Genomic DNA, 21745 nt, shown 5'->3' with positions numbered 1-21745 from the left:
GATAATTTAATCACCTATGTTATCCAAGATGTTCTTTTTCCTTCTTCAGTCGAAAATAAATTATGGTTTTTGAGGAAAACATTCCAGGATGTTTCTCCATATGGTGTGCTTCAATGGGAGCCAATGGGTTTTAAGGTCCAAATTGCAGTTTCAATGCAGCTTCAAAAGGGCTGTACACAAACCCAGCCAAGGAATAAAAGTCTTATCTAGAGAAACGATCGTCCTTTTCTAAAAAATAAATATAAATACAAACTCTGTGATACACATCTATGACTTCACACATTAAACACTGTAAACACAGGGTCGGTACTTCCAAGTTGAGCTAGAGCAAGATGAGCATCCATGGGTAAAAAGTATATAAATACTTTTTTTTTAAAGAAAACCACAGATCGTTTCGCTAGACAAGATCCTTATTCCTCGGCTGGGATCATGTAGAGCCCTTCAAGCTGCATTTAAACTGCAATTTGGACCTTCAACCAATTGGCAAACACTGAGGTCCACTATATGGAGTTTTCCTTAAAAACCCTATTCTCTTTTCAACTGAAGAAAGAAAGACATCAACATCTTAAATGACATGGGGTTGAGTAAATTGTCAGGAAATTTTTATTCTGCAAGTGAACTCATCCTTTAAATGAAAATTCAAAATGCTGAACTAGCATTTGTAATTGTTAGAATGGCCAAGAATCAGCAAACTCCACGTGAAACTGATCGCGCAGACCGAACCGTAAGTCGTAGAGACTTGAAACTTGGAGGGATGGTAGTACTCACACCGTCTACAACGTCACCAAAGCACGCCCCAATCGGCCTGACGGGGGTGCTACAGAGATTAAAAGTACATAATTGCTTGTAACTCCTAAATCGTCAGTTGCAGGCTCAAGTGTCTTATGTCGTTGGAATCGAAATTTCCGGGTATTTTTGAAAAAACTACTTTTGCAAACTAGCCATAGGTTTTTCACCCAATTGGAACCAAACCAATGCAGAAAACTTCTCTGGAGAGTGAATATCAATAATTATCAAAAAACTCTCCATCGCAAAGTGACGCCAAAACGTTTGAAAGAGGCAGGGCCACTTTTAGTAAAATGGCTCTAACTCCTGAACAGAATGAGATATCTTCGCCAAACTCAGAACACTTATGTAAGAGCTCACAGAGGTCACAGGACAAAAATCGCAGAGCTTGGTTGCTTGGTGGTGCTATAAGAGGGGGGGAAAAAACATAAAAATGGCTATAACACAACCATTTGTCCTATCAACATGACAATCAATGAGCACGGTTTTGGCCCACAAGAGTCTATAAGGTGATTTGCGTATCGCAAAAAACATGGCCGCCATTGGTCGATAAAGTTTGAGCAAGGTAACGGAGGTCAATCGTTACGAAACTCGATGGGCCTGTTTGACTCACAGCCCCAAAGGTCTAAGAGAAATTTGAAAGAAATAGGGCACTGAGGGGCAATATCGCATTTTTCAAAGGCGTGAACGATTGTACATTGCACAATTTTTCACACATACACAAGATATTCATATCATACGAAAGACATTCTGAACAACTTTGCCTCTAGAACCACAGCTTGAGAAGAAAAAAAACTTCTTTTGCGAACTAGTCCTATGCTTCTTTGCTAGAAACTAGAAAAAACACCGCAGTACAATTCTCAGGACTTTCTAGGTTAATAATTATCAAAAAAAGTTTAAATTTACACTTTGGGAAGCTATAACGGGGTCATTTAGAAAAAGTCCCTGTCCAAATTTACCCAAATCCTATAAAGCCTAAAGGAAAATTCAAAACTTCACGAAAGTGATTTTAAACAAGCTTGCAAAGTTTTAAGGAAATCGGACCACAGCTGACACTATAACAGTTATAAACATAAAAAAACATAATATTTTTATTGTAAATTAGCTGGTTTTGCAAAAAATCCTTTTTTAAATTATTCATTTAGGTGGTTACAGGCTTGCTACATAATGTCTTTTTTCATACATGCTTAAATGCCTTAAAGCGCTTATACCCTGGTAATCGCTGCTAATTGAAGTACTAAAGTTATAAAAACTAAAACTAAAAATACTAAAAATGACAAAAGCAGATTACAAAATGACAAAAAAAAATTTTTATGAAAACAGCAACACCCTGGAAAACACGCACAACACATCATGGAAGTGTGATTTACATGGGCATGTCTCATATTATGAGTTCAGATGTTTATTTCTTTAAATATGTGGATTTAATAAAAAATGCTGTGCCCAACCATACTTTAAAAATGCACTCAAGGGAGAAGATCAGATGAAAAAAACATTCTTGACATTTTTGAACTGGTTTTTATTTTAATTAAAAGTCGTTCATTAAATATAGAATCCTACTGGCTTGCTTCGCAGAATTATACAAAAGGCATTTTTAGATCCAGCTTTGAAAAGAATCTCTTTTGCAGTTTGTTCAAATCCTTGACAGAGCTTCTTAATTGTTAATGTTCTCGGTTTCCTACTAGTCACTGTTTCACCACCCACAGGTCTGACTTTTAACTCAAACAGCCCAAGTGTAACAAATAGCAGCATCCTTGGAGAGAGAAAAAAAAGGGGGGGTTGGAATTTATATTAGGTTTGAATTTCACACCGGGTGCCTAGTTCTGTTAGATCGAGTCTGGCTTGCTTAGGTGTCTTACCTGGCAGACTGATAGCCCTATTTCCTTTTCCTGCTCGAACACATCATCCCGTCCAACACAGGGATGTCCGTGACACATCACACTTCCGGAGTGACAGAGTTGCTTTGTCAGAGTCAGATACACAAGATTTAAAGTGCACTGGAAGTACAATGTGACAAACAAGGTGTAACTTCCCAGCGTTTGATTCTTTTGGATCGGATTTAACGATACGATAAAGTCGAGTGAGTGTGCTGTCTCAGTCCAAACGACCAAAGTAAATCTAGCGGGATCAATTCCATTACACATCTCTGAGTCATTGCACACTAGAGACTCCAGCGATCAATTCTTAATCGAGACATCAAAGCAACCACACCACTGTTCTTCTCATATCCCTCGTTTCTGAGACGCTGACAAGAAAACCAGTGTTAACGCAATGATAGGATGACTGTAACTATAAATCACGGTACAAAATTTGACTTATGTGTACGTCTCTCGATCAGCTCGCTTTGACAGTCACACTGTGACTTGTGAATTTGCTCGCTCTCTCGGATCAAGAAAGGTGAGATTTGACTTGTGTGCTGTTCTTGTCACTTCACGGTTACTCAAGAGATGTCCGGGTTGTGTTGAGAGTATCAAAAGTCCCTCAAAGTCATGGGATGGTGTGTTTGCCCCAACATGCCTAGGGCTGCAACATGTCTACTCTGCCCGGTCTGATCTCGTCGCTCCCCGCTGTGATGGAACGGCCGTAATTAATCTCAGGAGCGGGTACAATGAGACTGCAAATATCAAGGTTCAGATATGTAGGGGTTAAGGCAGTTTGGCACACCAGTGAGCTGGATATGGATCACTCTGGTGACATTTCCAACACCGTGAGTTAATAAAAAAGAGAAAGGGGTTGAATGTGTCATTGATTTGGATGAAACTGAGGGCCAAAACATTTAGTCAGCTCTTCATTATGCTAATCTAACAGTCAAAAGTACTTTGGCATCAAATTGACCATACACTAAAAAAGACTTGATAGCAAGGATAAAATGTTTCATAAAAATGTTTCTTAACCTTTGGTTGCATAATGGAGCATCATATTTGTCTTGGAGATGTATTCATGTAAAAACTGATGGATTGTCTTATTTTGATGTAAAGCAACAGTCCAAAACAAAAAGTCAAGCATATCGAAATCGAAATACCAAAAGCCATTTCCAAGGACAAACCAAGTTAAAAATGTTACTGTGACTCTCTGACTTTATTTCTCACCATTTCAAATTCAATTGACTTTTTGTGCGAGTTTATACTTCTGACATTTTTTATGCTTTTCTGAGTTTGAGTTGCAATCTCGCAATTTTGATTTTTTTCTCAAAATTAAAAGTTAATATGGCAATTTTAAGTCAATGTCTCACAACTGGACTTTTTTTCTCAGAATAATGAGATTAGAAACACTGAATTCTTACTTTATTTCTTGCAATTCCATGTTTATATTTGGCAATTTTAAGTCCACATCTCACAGTTTGACTTTTTTAAATAATCATGAGTTTAGAACACAAAATTCCGACTTTATTTCTAGCAACTCCATGTTTATATCTTACAAATTTGGGTCAAGATCTTGCAACCTTTTTCTCAGAATGGTGAGTTTATAACAGACTTTATTTCTTGCAATTCTGAGAAAAAATAATAATATCACAATTCAGAATCTGACATTTTTTTCATCTTGCAATTCTGACATTTTTCTAAAAATTCCAAGTATAGATCTCACAATTTTGAATTAAGATCTCAAAAATCTGACATCTTTTCTCAGAATTAAGATTCCTAGAATTTTATTCCTAGCTATTTTGTGTTTGTATCTTGTGATTTTTAAGTTAAAGTCTCACAATTCTGACTTTTTTCTCAGAATTGAGTTTATAACGCAAAATTCAGACTTTTTTTCTAGTTAAAATCTCACAATTTTGAGTTTTCATCTTGCAATTCTTACCTTTTTTTTTTTTAGAATTGTGAGTTTATAGCACGCTATTCTGACTTTATTTCTTGCAGTTCTAAATTTGAATAAAAATCTGGCAATCCCAAATTTTTTTCTCAAATCTGCAAGTTTATAACACACAAATTCTAGCAATTCTGAGTTAAAATCCAGCAATTTTAAGTATTTATCTTGCAATTCTGCCATTTTTCCTCAAAAATCCAAGTTTATATCTCACAACATTGAGTTAACTTTTCACAAATCTGACATTTTTTTCAGAATCGGGAGTTTATAACACAAAAGTCCTCTTTTGACTTTATTTCTATTAATTCCATGTTTATATTATGCAATATTGAGTTTGACTGTTTATATCTTGAATTTTGAGAATTGCGAGATTATAGCACAATTCTGACTTTATTTCTAGTCCAAATCTCATGATTTGAGCTTTCATCTTGCAATTCTGACTTTTTTTTTCAGAATTAGAAAATTTACATTTTGCAATTTTCAGCTAACATCTTACAATCTTCTTTCTCAAGCTCGCAATTTTAAAATAACAAAATTCTAACTTTATTTCTAGAAATGTGATGTTTATATCTTGCAATTCTGACTTTTTTTTCAGAATTCCAAGTTTATATCTTGTAACTTTTTTCGTACAATTCTTATTCGCAATTTTATAACACAAAATTCTGGACTTTTTCTGGTAAATTAGTTATATCTTGCAATTTGGAGTTAACATCTCACAATTCTGACTTCCTTCTGAGTTTCAATCTCAAGGGATGCCTAATTTCATGGACAAAAGGATCTGTCTGTATCACAAAATGCAAATTTTGTATATTCCACCTTGCACTTATATTAATGCATAAAATCCGGAGAATCTTCATAGACTCTGCAGTGGATTCAAAAATAATACAATTTTCATTGATATTGGTATTGACCTCTGACATTTTGTTCTTGCAACAGCAATACTACATGCAAGTACTACATGTAGGTACTATCTCTGTCACTTAAGCAGCAAACTGACTGATAAACAGTTTATGTTACATGTTGTACATATTGGCTGAAGAACCCTTAGCAAACAGTGGCTAAGGGAGGGGCATTAATTATTCGCTCTACTGTCAAATCAGAAATGCACCCTGGCGTGCCGTAAACAGCAACACCTGTGAGCTCAGGAACAGACCTGTTGTCTAAATGCTGTCAGCATCGCCTCCTTGACTCACCATGAGCTGCTATTGTGCGAGACAGACAACAGTCACAAAGAACCACCTGAACCTGAGTTTTTGCTGAACGAGCCTCTGGTTTCTTAATTCACATTCCACAGGTCAAAAAACATTTGTATTAGTCAAATCAATCACGTTTACTAAAAAATCCCACCTAGACGGATAAATATCACAATACTGTTAGTCATTTCCTGCAGGTAAGTTGTTTGTCTGACAGCTCATTACTCAGGTTATTAACAATCACAACAAGTACAAAACGTTTCACCAGAGTTAAAGATTTTTAATGTTTGACCAAACACCCTGGTTCAGGTTGTGTGTGTTCCATGAAAGCGTATTTTAACACATACTCAGCAAATCGACCATTAACGCAATGAGTCTGCCTGTTTTTATAGTCAAAGACTGAGCATAATCAAACCAAAAGATTCTCAATGTGCAAAACAACAGGAAAAATGTCACAAAACACTTGCACTGACACACAAGGACAAACTTTCATTGCCACCGCCTCTTAACCGCAAACTGCTTTCAGACTAACATTGGATGTTGTGAATATATATTAGGCCTATATATTAGGCCCTTTCAGTGGAAATAATGTTGATGATGCCTTTAACAATGACTACAAAATATTCTATTCTAGATTGGAAAAAAAGTGCTAAAAAAGAATTCCATTTTTAGGCCTGGGTGCTTCTCAAAAAAATGATTTCAAATAAAGTAAGACAAATTCAATTAAATCGCCTGCACAGACTTTATGTTGACAAAATACAAGTTAGTGGTTGCTGGAAAGGAATTCTGAAGAAAAAGAACACATTAAACTTTATCATTTTAATTAGTCAATTTAAAATATACTGAACAAATAGATAAATACATAAATAAATAACTGTGATTTTTGTCTAGATGTCCAGTAAAACATATGAACAGTCTTAAAACATGATAAAAGTTTTTAATAAGCAAACTTACTAAATTCCAGTTTATTTTCCCTCATTGCCAAATAGTTTTTTAACAAAAAGTCTTGTTTCTAAAGATGTTTAGATATTTTTACTGAATGACAAGACTTAATATTTCAGTGCAGAATTGTAGCACAGGTTGCATGTAAACTACAGTAAGACACCTGTTTGGTTGCTGTTAATAAGCATGACAGACACTTTGCCATATGCCAGTGACTGTAATGAGCACATAAGAGCTGCATCCTAATACTCACAATCTGTGATATAATATCACAACATCATTCATTCATGGGGTTCATGCAATGTGACCAAAGCCAGTCTTATAGCCAAAAAAGCTCTCTATCTGAAGTCCAAAGCGCTCCAAAAATGCTTTCTATCTAGGTAGTGAGTTGAGTATGTTTGGAAACACAGCCACAAGAAGTGTCACTTACCAGATTCAACACTGTTTCCACTATATCTCTATTGCTGACCTCGCCGACTTGAATGAGACCGGTGAGGACTGCGAATTTCGTCTTGATATTCCGAATCGGAACCGAAGGGTTTATCACCCCTGCCGGTAGCACCACCGATCCGGAGCAAGACATCATCATCATCATATCACCGGTACCGGAGCCCGCGGCGACGGCAGCGGCTCCGTGCTGCCTGTGGCCGGGAGGAGGTGCTCTGTCGCCCGGCGTGGCCACCGGCTGAACGCTCGCCATATCCTATCAGCCGCGGTGTTTAAAGACAGCGCTGTATCATCAAGAAAAGGAGGTGTCTTAGTCAGATCAAGTTCGATGTGATATCTACAGTCACTTTAAGGGGATGAAAAAATCTCCGACAGTGATTAAATATCCACCGGCTGTGCAGTAAAGAGTCCAAACGCATGTGGCAGGTTCACAGTATACACTACAGGTCTACAGATGCTCCGCACACTGTACTTGAGCTCCTGCTTCCCTCTCTGATTTGTGTTCAGTGATGTAGTATGTGGGTTTGCATTACCCAGCTGGGTGTACCGATCAGATGTTTCTCATGCTGGGAAAACGCCCTCTATGTGCAGTAGACTACCGTAGGCTGCAGTGTGCGTCCTGTCTGCACCTTCATGGGTCGAAGGGAAGATATAGATTATAGTACCGATCAAACAGGTAAATATGGGGAGCTACAGGAAAGCACTTAAGATATTTAGATTACTGCGCAGCAGTCAAAATGAGTCAATTATCTAATTTCTCGTCTCATTTTTTTAGATAGATAGATTTAGATTTGTTATTATTTATTATTATTGACTAAAGGGTAGACTTTGATCTCTTACAACTATTATTTGTTTCAGAGCAAATAGTTTTGGCGATATCTCATCATGTTTATGTAAATCCAGTTGTGTATATTAGAGCTTGTACGTTTGACTGAATTCCCTAGCTACTTTTATGATGGCTGTTGTTGTTGTTGTTTATTAAATGTTATTATTCAATAAATAATATTTTATATAAAACAGTATTTAAAAGTGTTTAGTATTACGAAACTGTGTGTGTTCGTGATGGTGATTTTAGTTACATTGTTCCGCCATTAGATGGCGACAAGAGACTGTTTTACGAGTCAGCAGTAAAGACTGAAAAATTAGAAACGGAAGTTATTTTAGTTTCAACAATAGCTTGACGCAGCTAACAAATGCACTGAGCAGTGCTGTCATCAGAAATCCACCCTTAACAGATGATATGGATATTAACGTTATGAACAAAGAAAACTCTTTCCTCAGCGGACATTCAAACTAATGTTTCATCGTAATTATGAAGAATGAATGCTGTATGTCGACCATAGTCTGTAAAAAATATACAGCATTCATTCTCATTCTCATATCCACTCATCAGCGTTACTGAAGCCATTGCTACTTTCATGTCTATTGTATCGCCAAAAAGAGCTCCCTTTTCCTACTTTAAAACATCTTATAAATGCTAAAATTAGTTTGTTAGGGGCTATCTATCTATCTATCTATCTATCTATCTATCTATCTATCTATATATCTATCTATCTGTTTGCTATGTACGTTTAAAATATCTTATAATTGCTTAAATTATGGTCTAGCTTTGTGGCAACGTCATATCAGTCCGCTCATCCGCTTTACTAAAGCCGGTGCTACTTTCATGTTGTATCGCCAAAAAGAGCTCCCTTTTGCTACTTTAAAACATCTTATAAATGCTAAAATTGGTTCTTTAGGGGATACCTATCTATCTATCTATCTATCTATCTATAGGTTTACTATAAGTTTAAAATATCTTTTAATTGCTCAAATTATAGTCTTCAGTGGCATCGTTACATCAATCCGCACATTCACGTTACTGAAGCCGGTGCTACTTTCATCTATCTATCTATCTATCTATCTATCTATCTATCTATCTATCTATCTATCTATCTATCTATCTATCGGTTTACTATGTAAGTTTAAAATATCTTTTAATTGCTCAAATTCTAGTCTTCAGTGGAATCGTTATATCAATCCGCACATTCACGTTACTGAAGCCGGTGCTACTTTCATCTATCTATTGGTTTACTATATACGTTTAAAATATCTTATAATTGCTAAAATGGTCTTCATGGCAACATTATATCAATCCGCACATCCGCGTTACTGAAGCCGGTGCTACTTTCATGTCTATTGTATGGCCAAAAAAAAAAGAGAGCTCCCTTTTCCTACTTATCAACAAAGCGCTCGGGGCTTGCGCTCCGGAAGCGTCTGCCGTTGCGCTCTAGCTCCAAGCCTATGCGTCTCCATGCATTGTTTCTTCTATTAGCGTCAAAATAATGGGGGCTTGACAAATCATAAAGTTCAAGAAATCCCTGGACCACAATGATGAGTTTCTTCTGAGGTTTCAATGTAACGAAAAACGTGAGGAAGCTGATTGGTTAGTTCATGTCACATGACCTGCGGTGCGCTTGCGACATTCTGAAAAGTTGAGATGTTTTTAAATCGATGCGGCGCGGACGCGCCTGGAAAAAACGAGCGACCGCGTCGCTTCCAATATGCCGCGCGTCTCCATTTGAAATAACGAGCTTGCGCGCGCAAAAGACGCTTCATGTGAACGGCCCCAAAGAAAGCGGCGCGCCTAGCGTTTTCCACGCGTTTTTAGGCGCGACATGTGAACGGCCCCTTAACGTCTAATAATAAAACGTCTTATAATTATCTATCTATTGCAGCCATATCACCCTGTAGCCCAAGACTGGTCGCCCACTGAAGCTAAGCAGGGTTGAGCCTGGTACCTGAATGGGTCTTTCAGGTAAAATGTTAAACCGAGGTCATTAAAAATCCCAGGATGTCTTTCGAAAAAGAGTAGGGGTGTAACCCCGGGATCCTGGCCAAATTCGCCCATTGGCCTTTGAGCATCACAGCCTCCTAATCATCCACATATTCTGATTGGCTTCATCACTCTGTCTCCTCTCCACCAGTAAGCTGGCGTGAGGTGGGCGTTCTGGTGCAATATGGCTGCCGACAAATCATCCAGGTGGATGCTGCACATTGGTGGTGGATGAGGAGATTCCCCCTTCATGTAAAGCGCTTTGAGCATCCAGAAAAGCACTGTATAAAAATGTAAGGTATTATCTATCTATCTATTATATAAGTTTACTATATAAATTTAAAATACCTTATAATTGCTAAAAAATTATAGTGGCGAAACTTCAGTGGTGATGGTATATCAATCTGCTCAACCGCATTACTGAAGCTGGTGCTACTTTTATGTCTTTTTCACGCCAAAGAAAAAAGTTAGTTCGTTAAAGAGAACTCAAATTGCTAATGGCACTGCTATATATCAGTCCGCTTATCTGCGTAGCCTAACTGAAGCCAGCACTACTGTGGTCAAAGTGTATATTTAGCTATAAGTGTAAATATTGTTTAAAATATTTTTGCAAATGACTGCTTGGCTGTATATGATCATGACAAAAGACAAATGCTAAGTAATAAGCATCACAGGTGCAATTAATACATTTAATATATGTGACATTTTAGCAAACCATGCTTAATTTTTTAATTATATACTGTATATGTGAAGACAGCTCAAATCTCAAAGGTCTTGTATTTAGACATATTGAAGTGTGCAATAACGTTCCCAACCTCATTAAGGGAAGTTTTCAATCTTTTATTTAGACGAAGCTAGAAAATAATCAGAAGAGACAAAAAGTCTGACTGCATTACAGTGAAATTAATGATGTTATTACGATTTTGGAATGAATATGACAGATGTTCAACCTGGCTTGATTATTCCTGATCCAATACCTCCTTTATAACAAATAAGGAGTTGTGTTTCACAAAAACAGTTGAACTGGTGTTTACAAACACGACCATCAATTTGTTTGTTTGTTTTTTTAGCAGGACCAATGTGGATCTTTTTGTGAATCTGTGTCATTTGACAACTGTTTTGACTCACTGTGGTGAGAAGACATTTATATTCTGTCAGTCTGATGCTAGGCTATATAAACCACACAGTTCACTAGATGACAGAGGCCATCTGATGGATTTATTCTTCTGCTGTCTGCTGAAAACCGCACCATGAGGTTTGATCTTTGAAGAGAGTGAACGTGTAAGATAGTGTGTCTGTGTCCATCTGTGATGCTGCCAGATGTTTATAAATCCACCTACATTTATTTACAGCAAGGAAGAGTTGTTCAAAGTTCATTTGGTGTAGGGTAATCAATGCACTTCATTATTATTTAAACACGCATTAAAAATTTATCCTTTTTGTTTGTAGCATTATTGTTCTCAATTTTAACATCCAAACAAGTTGTTAAACATTTAAATATCAAAACAGTAAACAAGCTGAGAGATCTGTTGAAACAACAGCTTTTGAAGCTATTTTTTGTATTTACCAATAAAATCTGGCAGTCATTAAAAGGAAGGAAAAGTTTGTCATAGATAAACACTGACATCTAGTGGATAACAGAAGTACTTCGGCAGTTTCAGTACTGCAGGTTTGTGTTAAGCAAATGCTGGTGTAAAATAAATCTTATGCTCACCAAGAATGCATTTATTTGCTCAAAAATACCAGTAATAATGTGTAATATTGCAGAATATTAACATTACAATTTATTACAATTGTGTCAATATAATTTAAGTTTCACATTATCCTTTAGAAATCATTATAAAGTGCTGAAGTGGTGATCATTATTGTGCTGCTGAATATTTTAGTAGATTTTTTTTTATGAATTGATTTATAGAAAGCTCAAAAGATCTGCATTTATTTAAAATAGTCTTTATTATCATATTTATACATGTCTTTGTTGTCACTTTTGAGGAATTGAATGCACCCTTGCTGAATAAAACTATACATTTTATTAAAATAAACAAATAATGACCCCAAAATTTTGACCAGGTAGTGTAGGATTTTGATTCTGGTATTATTTATTATATTATATCAATAACCATGATGATAGGAATCAAAATAGGCATTAAATAGACTGTAAACAAATTAATATTCATTCATTTACAGTTTAATTAAAAATCATTGTCTCTTTGTCATTAATGTAATCCAGTACTACAAAAGCAGGTCTGAGAAAATCAAACCCAAGTCATTTTGTCCATCTTTCAAAACAAGCAAGTAAAAATTCCATAATATTACACTCATTCAAGGACAAACATTACAATACAAACGGAGAAAGCAAAGTAACTCAGCTTACAACCAAGTAACATTTTGTACCATATGAATTAAACTGATATCTGTGCAAAAGGAGATATCAAACACATGTATACATAATATTCGTACTACATGAGCATTTAAATATATATATTTATATATATAGTCTATACAAGATGTGTGTAGACACACACAATACAAACAAACACATACATGGACATGCGGTGCATGCATGTGCAAATATAGCTTTCTTTTTTTAATTAAATAAAATATATGCTTCCCAGAAGCACTTAAGAGCTTAGTTGTCCTATACATTGTATAAGATCATATAAAAGAATAAAATAATTAATTATAATACAAATAATAATAGTTACAATAAGATAATATTACAAAACGGACAAGCTAAAGGTACACTGGTAAGTCGACGACATTCCCATTTGGGTTTATTACCCAAACCAGGCAACTCTGCCCATTGTGCAAAAGGGCAGAAATTTCTCAGGAGTCCCAGAACTGAGATTTCAGTTTCCAGACTGATAGCACGGCTCAAATCTTTGTTTCTGGACCGTCCGTGTGGATCGGCTGGAAGGAGTTGCGAATGCGAGCAGCTTCAGCGGCGCAAAGGTGTCCGAATGCTTTGTTATACCATTCTGGAGTTCTCCCCCTGAAAAAATAAGTATAGGATGTGACCACACTGATGTGTATTCATTTCTATGAAAAAAGCTGTTACTATTTGTGTGTGTGAGTGAGTCAGCTATATATACTCACTTCAGGTCCACTCTGCAGATATGGGTGAGTCTGGACTTGCCAGAGCCACAGGGCTCCAGTAAGTAATTGGATTCCATCACTATAGCTCTGATGCCCCCTATAGGTGGACAGTCCTCATGCTCAATAGACACAGACACCAGAGAACACGTCCCCCGTGGGAGATCCGTCCTCCACGACCTGAGCACAAACACCAGTGTTACTTTATTAAAAAAAAAATGCTGCAGTAAACAGTCATCTGTGATCTAAACTGTAAATCCATCCACATATTCTACTACTAAATAATTAATTAACTCTTAAAAACCAAACATAAAAAAAAAATAAACGTCTCTTATGCTCATCAAAGTTCCATTTATTTAATCAAAAATACTGAAATATTAGTGAAAGTAATATGAAATATTATTGTACTTTTTTTTATTTTAATATACTTTAAAATATAATTTATTTCTGTAATGCAAAGCTGAATTTTCTTCAGCCATTACTCCAATCTTCAGTGTCACATGATCCTTCAGAAATCATTCTTAATATACTGATTTATTATTTTTATTATCAATGTTGGAAACAGTTGTGCTGCGAATGATGCTGAAAATTCAGCTTTGCATCACAGGAATAAATTATATTTTAAAGTATATTAAAACAGAAAACCACTATTTTAAATTGCATAAAAATGTCACAATATTACAGTTTTTTCTGTAATTTTAATATATATATATATATATATATATATATATATATATGTGTGTGTGTGTGTGTGTGTGTGTGTGTGTGTGTGTATGTTTTTTATAATTTATAATTTTAAATTTACATTTGATTTTACATTTTGATTTTATGTCTATAGAAAGCACATTAAATGTAAGTAAAGTGTCTACTTTTAAGGTTTCAAATAAGTTTTTGGAGAATAAAATGTCAGAATTTGGTTGAAATAATGTTACATTGTCATTCAGTGTAACAGTTTTTATGTAAAAATTCAAACAACATGCTTATTTTGACTATAAAGAATGACTATTTAAAGAATAAGAGAGAATATTCAATTTTATTGTGTTTTTAAATAAAAAATTCTTACTGACAAATGAGCAAAACCTTGGACGTTGGTATTATTTTATTAGGTTTTTTTTTGTGAAAGAAATTATTGAAATGAATACTATTATTTAGCAAGGATGCTATAAATTGATCAAAAGTGATGATAAAGACATTTAAAATGTTACAAAAGATTCTATTTCAGATTAATGCTGTTTTTCATAATAGAAACCTGAAAAAAAAGTCTACTCAGCTGTATTCAATATTCTAAAATATTAAAAAGTTTTTCGAAGGATCATGTGACTGGAGTAATGACGCTAAAATATCAGCTTTGAAATCACAGGAATAAATTACATTTTAAAATATATTCAAAAAGAAATCTTTTACTGTTTTTGTTGTACTTTGCATCAAATAAATGCAGGCTTGTTGTGCAGAAGAGTCTTCTTTAAAAACTTTACAAATTGTAAAAAAAACTTTTGACTGGTAGTGTATTTTTTTTTTTTACTGATTTATATGACTTTCCCAAGTCTTCTACCAAAATTCACCAGAATTTCAGAGTTTTGCATGACTGTGGAACCCTGTTACCTCATTCATTTAACCATTGCTCCATAAATCTGTCTATCGTTTAAAAAACCAAACAAAAGAAAAAACAGAAAGAACCAAGTTCCGGACTCACCTGAGCACTAAAAAGTCTCTGCTGGGATGTGGCGGCATACAGTTGAGGACATATTGGAACACTTCCGTCTGCCTGTCCAGAACCTCACACACTTTCCAATTCATCAGATCCACATCCCACAGGTGGCGTTCCCGAAGAACACGGTTTAGAACCACCGATGGAGGGGCTTCCACCTCCACCGAGACCCGCCAACGCCGCAGAGGGTTCCCATCACCCACCTGGAGTTAAACCAGAGAACTTCATTTAGCACTCTCTAATGTTTATGTCGTATTGTGAAAAGTCTGAATCTTCCAGTCATACCTTCTTATAGGACAGCTCTGTGTTGCCGGTGCTCTGGCAGGACACCCAACCTTTGGCTTTTTCCCGTGATTCTTTGAGGAGACCCTGTAGCCTGGCCTCTATGAATGCAGGCCAAGAGCCTTCATCTTCCCCCTCTTCCTCTTGATGTTGCCGCTTACAGAGCTCCTCAATCGTGGGAGCCTGGAGCTCGGCCTCCACGTAGGAGTTTCGTGACTGTGTCACCATTTCATGTGGAATCTGAGGAAAAATAAAACAATATGTGTTCTGCATTAGAGATCATTGAAAAGGCAAATAAAAACAGGGAATTAGATTTGTGGGCATAATGGTTGTGTTATAAATACATTGCAGTATTTAAAAGAAGTAGGTCAAATCATCATCATGTGAAATAGATGTGTGTGTCTCACCTCAAACAAGCGGTTGCACTCTGTGATCATGTGTGCCAGGCCCTGAGTGGCAGCCAGGTTTTCATTCAGGTCCTTTTGGTCTGGTCTCCCTGTAGCATACTTTTTCTGCATCTGCATAGCTCTGTAGACAGATTTTTAAAAATGATTTAGTTAAGATTTGGTTTTTGAGCATTTTTTGTGTATTTCAACCCTTTTTAACAATGACTGTATGATTTTGAGATCCATCTTTTCACACTGAGGACAGCTGAGGGACTCATACGCAACTATTACAGAAGGTTCAACCGCTCACTAATCCTTCAGAAGGAAAAAAGAGGCATTAGGAGCCAGGGGTGAAAACTTTTGAACAGAATGAAGATGTGTACATTTTTCTTATTTTGCCAACAGTAAATATCCTATTGTTTTTTTCATTTAGTACTGCCCTTCAGAAGCTACAGAAGATGCTTACATGTTTCCCAGAAGACAAAATAAGTAAAATTTACCCTGATCTTCAAATTCAAAAAGTTTTCACCCCCGGCTCTTAATGCATTGTGTTTCCTTCTGAAATAATTGCATATGGGTATGTCAGTTGTCCTCAGTGTGAAAAGATGGATCTCAAAATCCTACAGTCATTGTTGGAAAGGGAGTTTAAATACACAAAATGCTGAAATGGCATCTTTTATGTGAGATATCTTATTCGGGTCAGTACTAAATTAAAAATAACATGCGTTTTGTATGATCCATCTTATTTTGGTAAAATAATTAACATTTAGCAGATTCTGCAAACTGTATGTACACTTTTGACCTCAACTGTTGTGTAAAAAATTTAAGTAATACTCCATATTAATTATTTGGACATTTTAAATCACATTTATTTGAAATTATAATGGCCTAAAAAGTGTAGCATTAACACATCAATGAATTCTACAATATTTATAAAAATGTTTTCCTGATGGATGGATGGATGGATGGATAGTATTAACAATATATATCATTGTAGATTAAGAGTAGATATGTTATTTACCTTGGTGCAAGATTGTCCTTCTTCAGGATGTTGAGATGAAAAAGTGAAGGTGCCAGGCACACTGCGATATTCATGGGTGTCATTTGGTTCTCTTGCACAGAGGAAGTGACATCGCTCAGGAAGCATAGCAGTGTTTGCAGTACCTCTCTGTTTTCATCCGACATCAGCATGATGGCTGCCTGCACAGCCTGCAAGCGCTGCTCTTTGGGCACATCTAAAGAAGAAACAAGGATCAGGTGACTTCCAAGATTATGAGTTGGATGTAGGAGAGGGGTTAGAGTTGGAAAGTCTTCTTACATTGGTAAATGTGAAGGAAGGTTTCGCCCAGTTTGCTGGTCAGAAGTGGCTCAGGCAGGTCCCTGAAGAACTGTTTGACCATGTCGGCCACATCGTACGCAGACTGGTCTTCATAGTTGACATCATCTGGAGAATTCTCATTCATCTGTCTGAGAGCTTGGATACGAGACTTCACTCCTGACTTGCGAAAAAGACCCACCTAAGAAACAGGAGACAATTTTATACTGTGACTTTTCTGTGTTTTTACATTGAAAATAAGAAATTGTGCATTTTAAATATAAATTATATTGCTGATTTGATGACCCTGACTAACCTGATCGAGGCATTGGCTCCTTAGGTACCGCAAAGCCTGCTGGATACCAAGAGGTAAAGGTTGACCAAAACGTTGCACGTGCACAATCAGTGGAACCCCGAACACATTCTTATCCTTATAGTCTGGAACCTTCATCCTCTTCATAAACTTTGGCACAGCCCTGAAAGATACAAAACACCTTGATTAAATAATATGAGTGGGGCTTTTATACCAAATAAGCTATTTCCATGTTTTGGATGCAGTAAAGTCACAGTACAATTTATTCACTCCCATGTCATCCAACATGTTCATGTCTTTCTTTCTTCAGTCGAAAAAAATTAAGGTTTTTAAGGAAAACACTCCAGGTTTTTTCTCTATATAGTGGACTTCAATAGGAGCCAACTGGTTGAAGCTCCATGTTGCAGTTTTAATGCAGCTTTAAAGGACTCTACATGATCCCAGTCGAGCAATAAGGGTCTTACTTAGCAAAATGATTGGTCTTTTTCAAAAAAAAAATCATGTTGGAAGGTCACATGTGGTTAATTCTTTGTGTACTTCGGTTAAAAAAGTTAAGGTACTTCAAAAGTGTCTAACATTGTTGTTTTACCCTTTTTTTAAAGGGTGTTTGACTTTGCACGTTTGCTTTGTAAACACTGGGTCGAAGCTGCACTTAAAACTGCAGTTTGGACCTTCAACCCATTGGTTCCCGTTGAAGTCTTTCACTATATGAAGTTCCCGTTGAAGTTTTTCACTATATGAAAAAAAATTCTGAAATTTTTTTCTCAAAAACCTTAATTTTTTTCGACTGAAGAAAGAAAGACATGAACATCTTGGATGACATTGGGATTACAATAATACACCGTATTATTCAGTATGAACTGAATTTTGCATTAGAGTTTTCTTAACAGCAGGATGCAGTAACAATAGTGACCAGTAGAGGGCTAGGTTTTACTGCTGCCCTCTAATTACAACAACGTTTTAGAAAAGGAACCTTTAAGCTGCACTAAAGCTGTAAATCTCATAGGATCTGGTCATTTTTCCAACAGATTCTTACCAGGTCCAGCCATGTTTGTTGGACATGGAGTACTTCTCCATAATGGCAGTGAGACGGAGCAAGGAAAATTTCTGTAGCAGGCTAAGCTGGGCCGCAGATTGGCTGGTGATCTGGAGAGAGGCGACCGAATGGCTGAGGCGGTTGGAAATCTGGAAGCTGGGCCATCGCAAGCTAAACAAAGAATGGGTAACCATGTTAGGTATTCAAACCTGGGGCGAATGAATAGCTGACTTTGAGAATAACCAACTAAAACAGCATTTAAAATTTGCTATTTCAACCAGTAAACAGATTGTATTCAAATGTTTCTATTCAAGCTTAAAGGGATAGTTCAATCCAAAAATGAAAATTCTGTTATTAATTTCTCATCCTAATATCGTTCCAAACCCTTAAGACCTTCCTTCATTCGTGTCGTGGTACACTTGATAATTGTGAAAGAGGGTAACCCGTGGGAAAAGAATTGTTGAATAAAGTTGTTATTTTTGTTTTCTATTTACGGACACAAAGTATTCTCGTAGCTTTATAAATTTACCATTGAACCAGTCACATGCACTATTTTGTCAATGTTCTTGGTACCTTCCTGGGCATTGAATTTGGTAGGACTCTTGCTGTCTAGAAAGCTCTCGGATTTCATCGAAAATATCTTAATTTGAGTTCCGAAGATGAACAAAGGTCTTACATGTTTGGAACGACATGAAGGTGAGTAATTAATGATAATTTTCATTTTGCATGAACTATCCCTTTAAGGGATCCCCACGCAACACATATAGCATAGCATTGTTAGCTTTGAATCTTACCGTCTTGGTCTAGTAAGTGAAGCCCCGACCCCTGAGTCTCTCCTTTCCCTCATTCCTGTGGATTCTGTCTCATTAAGTGACACTCCGTCTCTCTCTACATCACTGGGGGTGGCCTGATCCTCCATCACTGAGTGTCCCTCAAAATCCAGCGTGATCTGGCTGGATGATTGCAGGTCGACTTGCCTTTCCCCAACAAGCTCAACTCGCTCCTTCCCCGCATTTTCACTATTGGGCAGTACATTCTTGGACCAGTGGTCCACGATCTGTTGCAGCCCATTTACATGCTGCAGAATATCGTCCAAATGTGGGAAAAGGTCTTCCTTTTCCAAGTCTATGAGATCGCCGGTGCTGGCATAGAGGTGCGAGCCAGGTACGTTGTCGTAAATGCTAATCCGACTGCCTCTGTTGCAGCACTGTGTGATGGGTCGAGGTTCTTTGATGCTAGGTGGACGCTGGACTTCCGAGTCCATGCTTGCCGAGTGCCAGTTGATGGAGGTTGCCGTCGAGGGTGAAAGACTCTCGATGGACAAAGCTTTGGGAAAGGTTCCAGGCTTGTGATCTTTAGGGATATGCACCACCAGGTCCTCGTAGGAGCGGAACTCATTGCGTCGGTTCTGCTCAGCCACACGCTTACCCTGGATGAGACTGGTGAACACATCCAAGTCCTCTAGGTACATCCCACTTCGCTTGTGATCGGCCCGGTGGACATTGCGTTCCTTCATGTTTGGTGTACTGACGGCACTCCCACTGGACTGGCTGCTGCTCCCTTCACTGCTAGATTGAGAGGGCAACCCCATTTCAGAAGGTGGGTCTGCTAGACTCACATCTCCATTGATGATCTCCACACAGCGGAGAGTTTTTACAGTCTGCGGTTCTTGTTGGAGAACCGGGGCACTTATAACAAGACTCCTGTTCCCTCCGCCACCCATCGCTCCGCGTAACTGCAAAGCTTCCATGCGCCGCAAGAACTCCTTGGCTCGTGTTCGTCCTCGCTTGCTATGCTTGACAGGCAGTGAACCGTAGCTCGAAAGATCTGAAGAGAGATGGGCCACTCCTAGTGATGTGTGGTCGGGCATGGTTGCGGAGTCCGAGCAGGTGCGGTGCGAACTGTCCGAGTCTTCGGCGCTATGCGCACGAATGCCACCACTCCCGCCGCTGCTCTCGCTGTGGATGGAGGAGACCTCTGGCTCACTCAAGTCTGTCAGAACGCTCTCGCTGCTGGTTGTCGTCCGGAGGGCAGAGTGTTCCCCTGGGTTCTTGTTCTCCACACCCCTCAGCAGGCAATCGATGTCTTGGAGTCTGGACCAGCGGCGACTGCTCCATTCAAAGGTCCATTTGTCACTGATGGCAAAGAGGTCATCTTCATCCGAGTCTTCACTCTGAGGGTTAACAAGGGAATGAGTAAATATGTCTTTCTTTCTATTGCCTTTACTACATTAGCAATTCAACACAAGACTTGAATACCATCCCAATCCTTTGAGAAAACTCCCTTTCTTTCACTGTCTTATTTTTTTCCCTTTTTCCTTCCCCACAATCCAGAACCCCCAGAGGTAACAGTTTAGATTCACTCAAATGAGTTTTTCATGTTTTCAAAGGGCACATTCCTTCCTCTGTTAAATGATTACATAACCAGTGTGATATAACAGTTTCTATTCAATATCTTTAGGTGATACAAATAAGATACTATGCCTTAAGAGAGAAAACAGTTATATCAATTCACACATTGACTATGCTAGTGGCACTCTCATATATCAAGTTTATTGTGATAACAAAAGGTTTGTAGTGGTTTTTATAGAGATAGTACACGCGGCATATGACGCTAATCTCTGTATCGCTTCTTTATAGACATGATAACCATCCTGATTCTAGCAGTATAACTGCTACAACATTAAATCACCAGAACAATGCACACTGACACAAGGTTAAAGAGAAATAATGCATCACTTACTTTTTTCTTGGGAAGGTTCACGTCAAGTTTCATGGAGGCACATTTGTTTAATGTATTCAGTCGCCTGAATGGGACAAAAAATTGAATAATAATTTAAAATCCTTTCCTTCCAACTGGCTTTATTTTGCATGGCATATACAGTGGGGATGTGGACACAATGTCAGCACCGTCTTCTGTGGCCGTTTCTAATATAATCAAGCTATAAGATCTATGTCCCTGCTATCCAACACTCAGCTCTGGAGAGCAGCAAACCTAATTAGGCACAATAATTGGCCAATGTCCTACTCGCTCTCATGGTCGCTTGCTTTTAATTGGCGAAAGCTTGCGAGCTGCAGTTGTCATGGTTTTCAATGGCCCTCAAGAGCAACTAATGTGGTGTTGATTCCAGCTGCCACATAGTCACTCCTCCAGGTCTGAGAGGCCTGTTTTTCCCCTCAAATTGACAAAACCCTACAAAAACCATAAGCGCTTGCTTTTCTTTGAAGCCATTCCCAAAACCTCCTGAAAATAGGTCTTTCCCTTTCAGTCACTTGCGTGGTCCGTCAAAAATGAAAAATGATTTTGGGATGAAAGTAAAGCAGCTTTCTGAGCTTCTGACAATGTCCTTGAACTAGTCTGGGCATTCATTTCACTTACAACCATTCACAATAAAGGTCTTAAAGCAACATATCAACATTTCAAATAAAAAGTAAAAGGAATATGGATGTCTCTTCCTGATCTAAAAGCGTGTGGGCAAGATTTATAAAAACTGTTAATGCTATAAAGGGAAATAAAAAATAATGTGGAAAAGACGACAACACATTACGTGCCTCAAGCATGCCTGGAAACCAAGCTGATGTTTGTGATGTAATAATCATGACATTTTATGACTCTTTATATT

The 21745-nt window shown here is 37.5% G+C and overlaps 2 protein-coding genes across 7 annotated transcripts in view; both read right to left on the bottom strand.

Annotated features, from left to right (window-relative positions):
- The window catches only part of nbeab (neurobeachin b), a 401639-nt gene extending 394211 nt beyond the window's left edge, over nt 1-7428 (bottom strand). The window contains exon 1 of one of the 2 annotated variants that reach the window (XM_073817484.1): nt 7159-7428. In XM_073817484.1, the coding sequence (XP_073673585.1) occupies nt 7159-7428 (270 nt within the window). The remainder of the gene's footprint in view (nt 1-7158) is intronic. The other variant, XM_073817485.1, reaches the window with a different exon arrangement.
- Nucleotides 7429-11924: 4496 nt separating this feature from the next.
- stard13b (StAR related lipid transfer domain containing 13b) overlaps nt 11925-21745 on the bottom strand; it is a 114204-nt gene continuing 104383 nt past the window's right edge. For all 5 annotated transcript variants that reach the window (XM_073817282.1, XM_073817283.1, XM_073817285.1 and 2 more), the window contains 11 exons: nt 20866-20929; nt 18918-20296; nt 18124-18294; nt 17091-17250; nt 16778-16976; nt 16481-16694; nt 15481-15601; nt 15077-15313; nt 14777-14994; nt 13087-13263; nt 11925-12982 (listed from right to left, as the gene is read on the bottom strand). In XM_073817282.1, coding sequence (XP_073673383.1) covers nt 12865-12982; nt 13087-13263; nt 14777-14994; nt 15077-15313; nt 15481-15601; nt 16481-16694; nt 16778-16976; nt 17091-17250; nt 18124-18294; nt 18918-20296; nt 20866-20929 — 3058 coding nt within the window. In that variant the 3' untranslated portion in view covers nt 11925-12864. The remainder of the gene's footprint in view (nt 12983-13086; nt 13264-14776; nt 14995-15076; nt 15314-15480; nt 15602-16480; nt 16695-16777; nt 16977-17090; nt 17251-18123; nt 18295-18917; nt 20297-20865; nt 20930-21745) is intronic.

This window comes from Garra rufa, chromosome 14 (assembly GCF_049309525.1).
Source record: "Garra rufa chromosome 14, GarRuf1.0, whole genome shotgun sequence".
NCBI lineage: Eukaryota > Metazoa > Chordata > Actinopteri > Cypriniformes > Cyprinidae > Garra > Garra rufa.
This window is presented reverse-complemented; position numbering and strand designations above follow the sequence as displayed.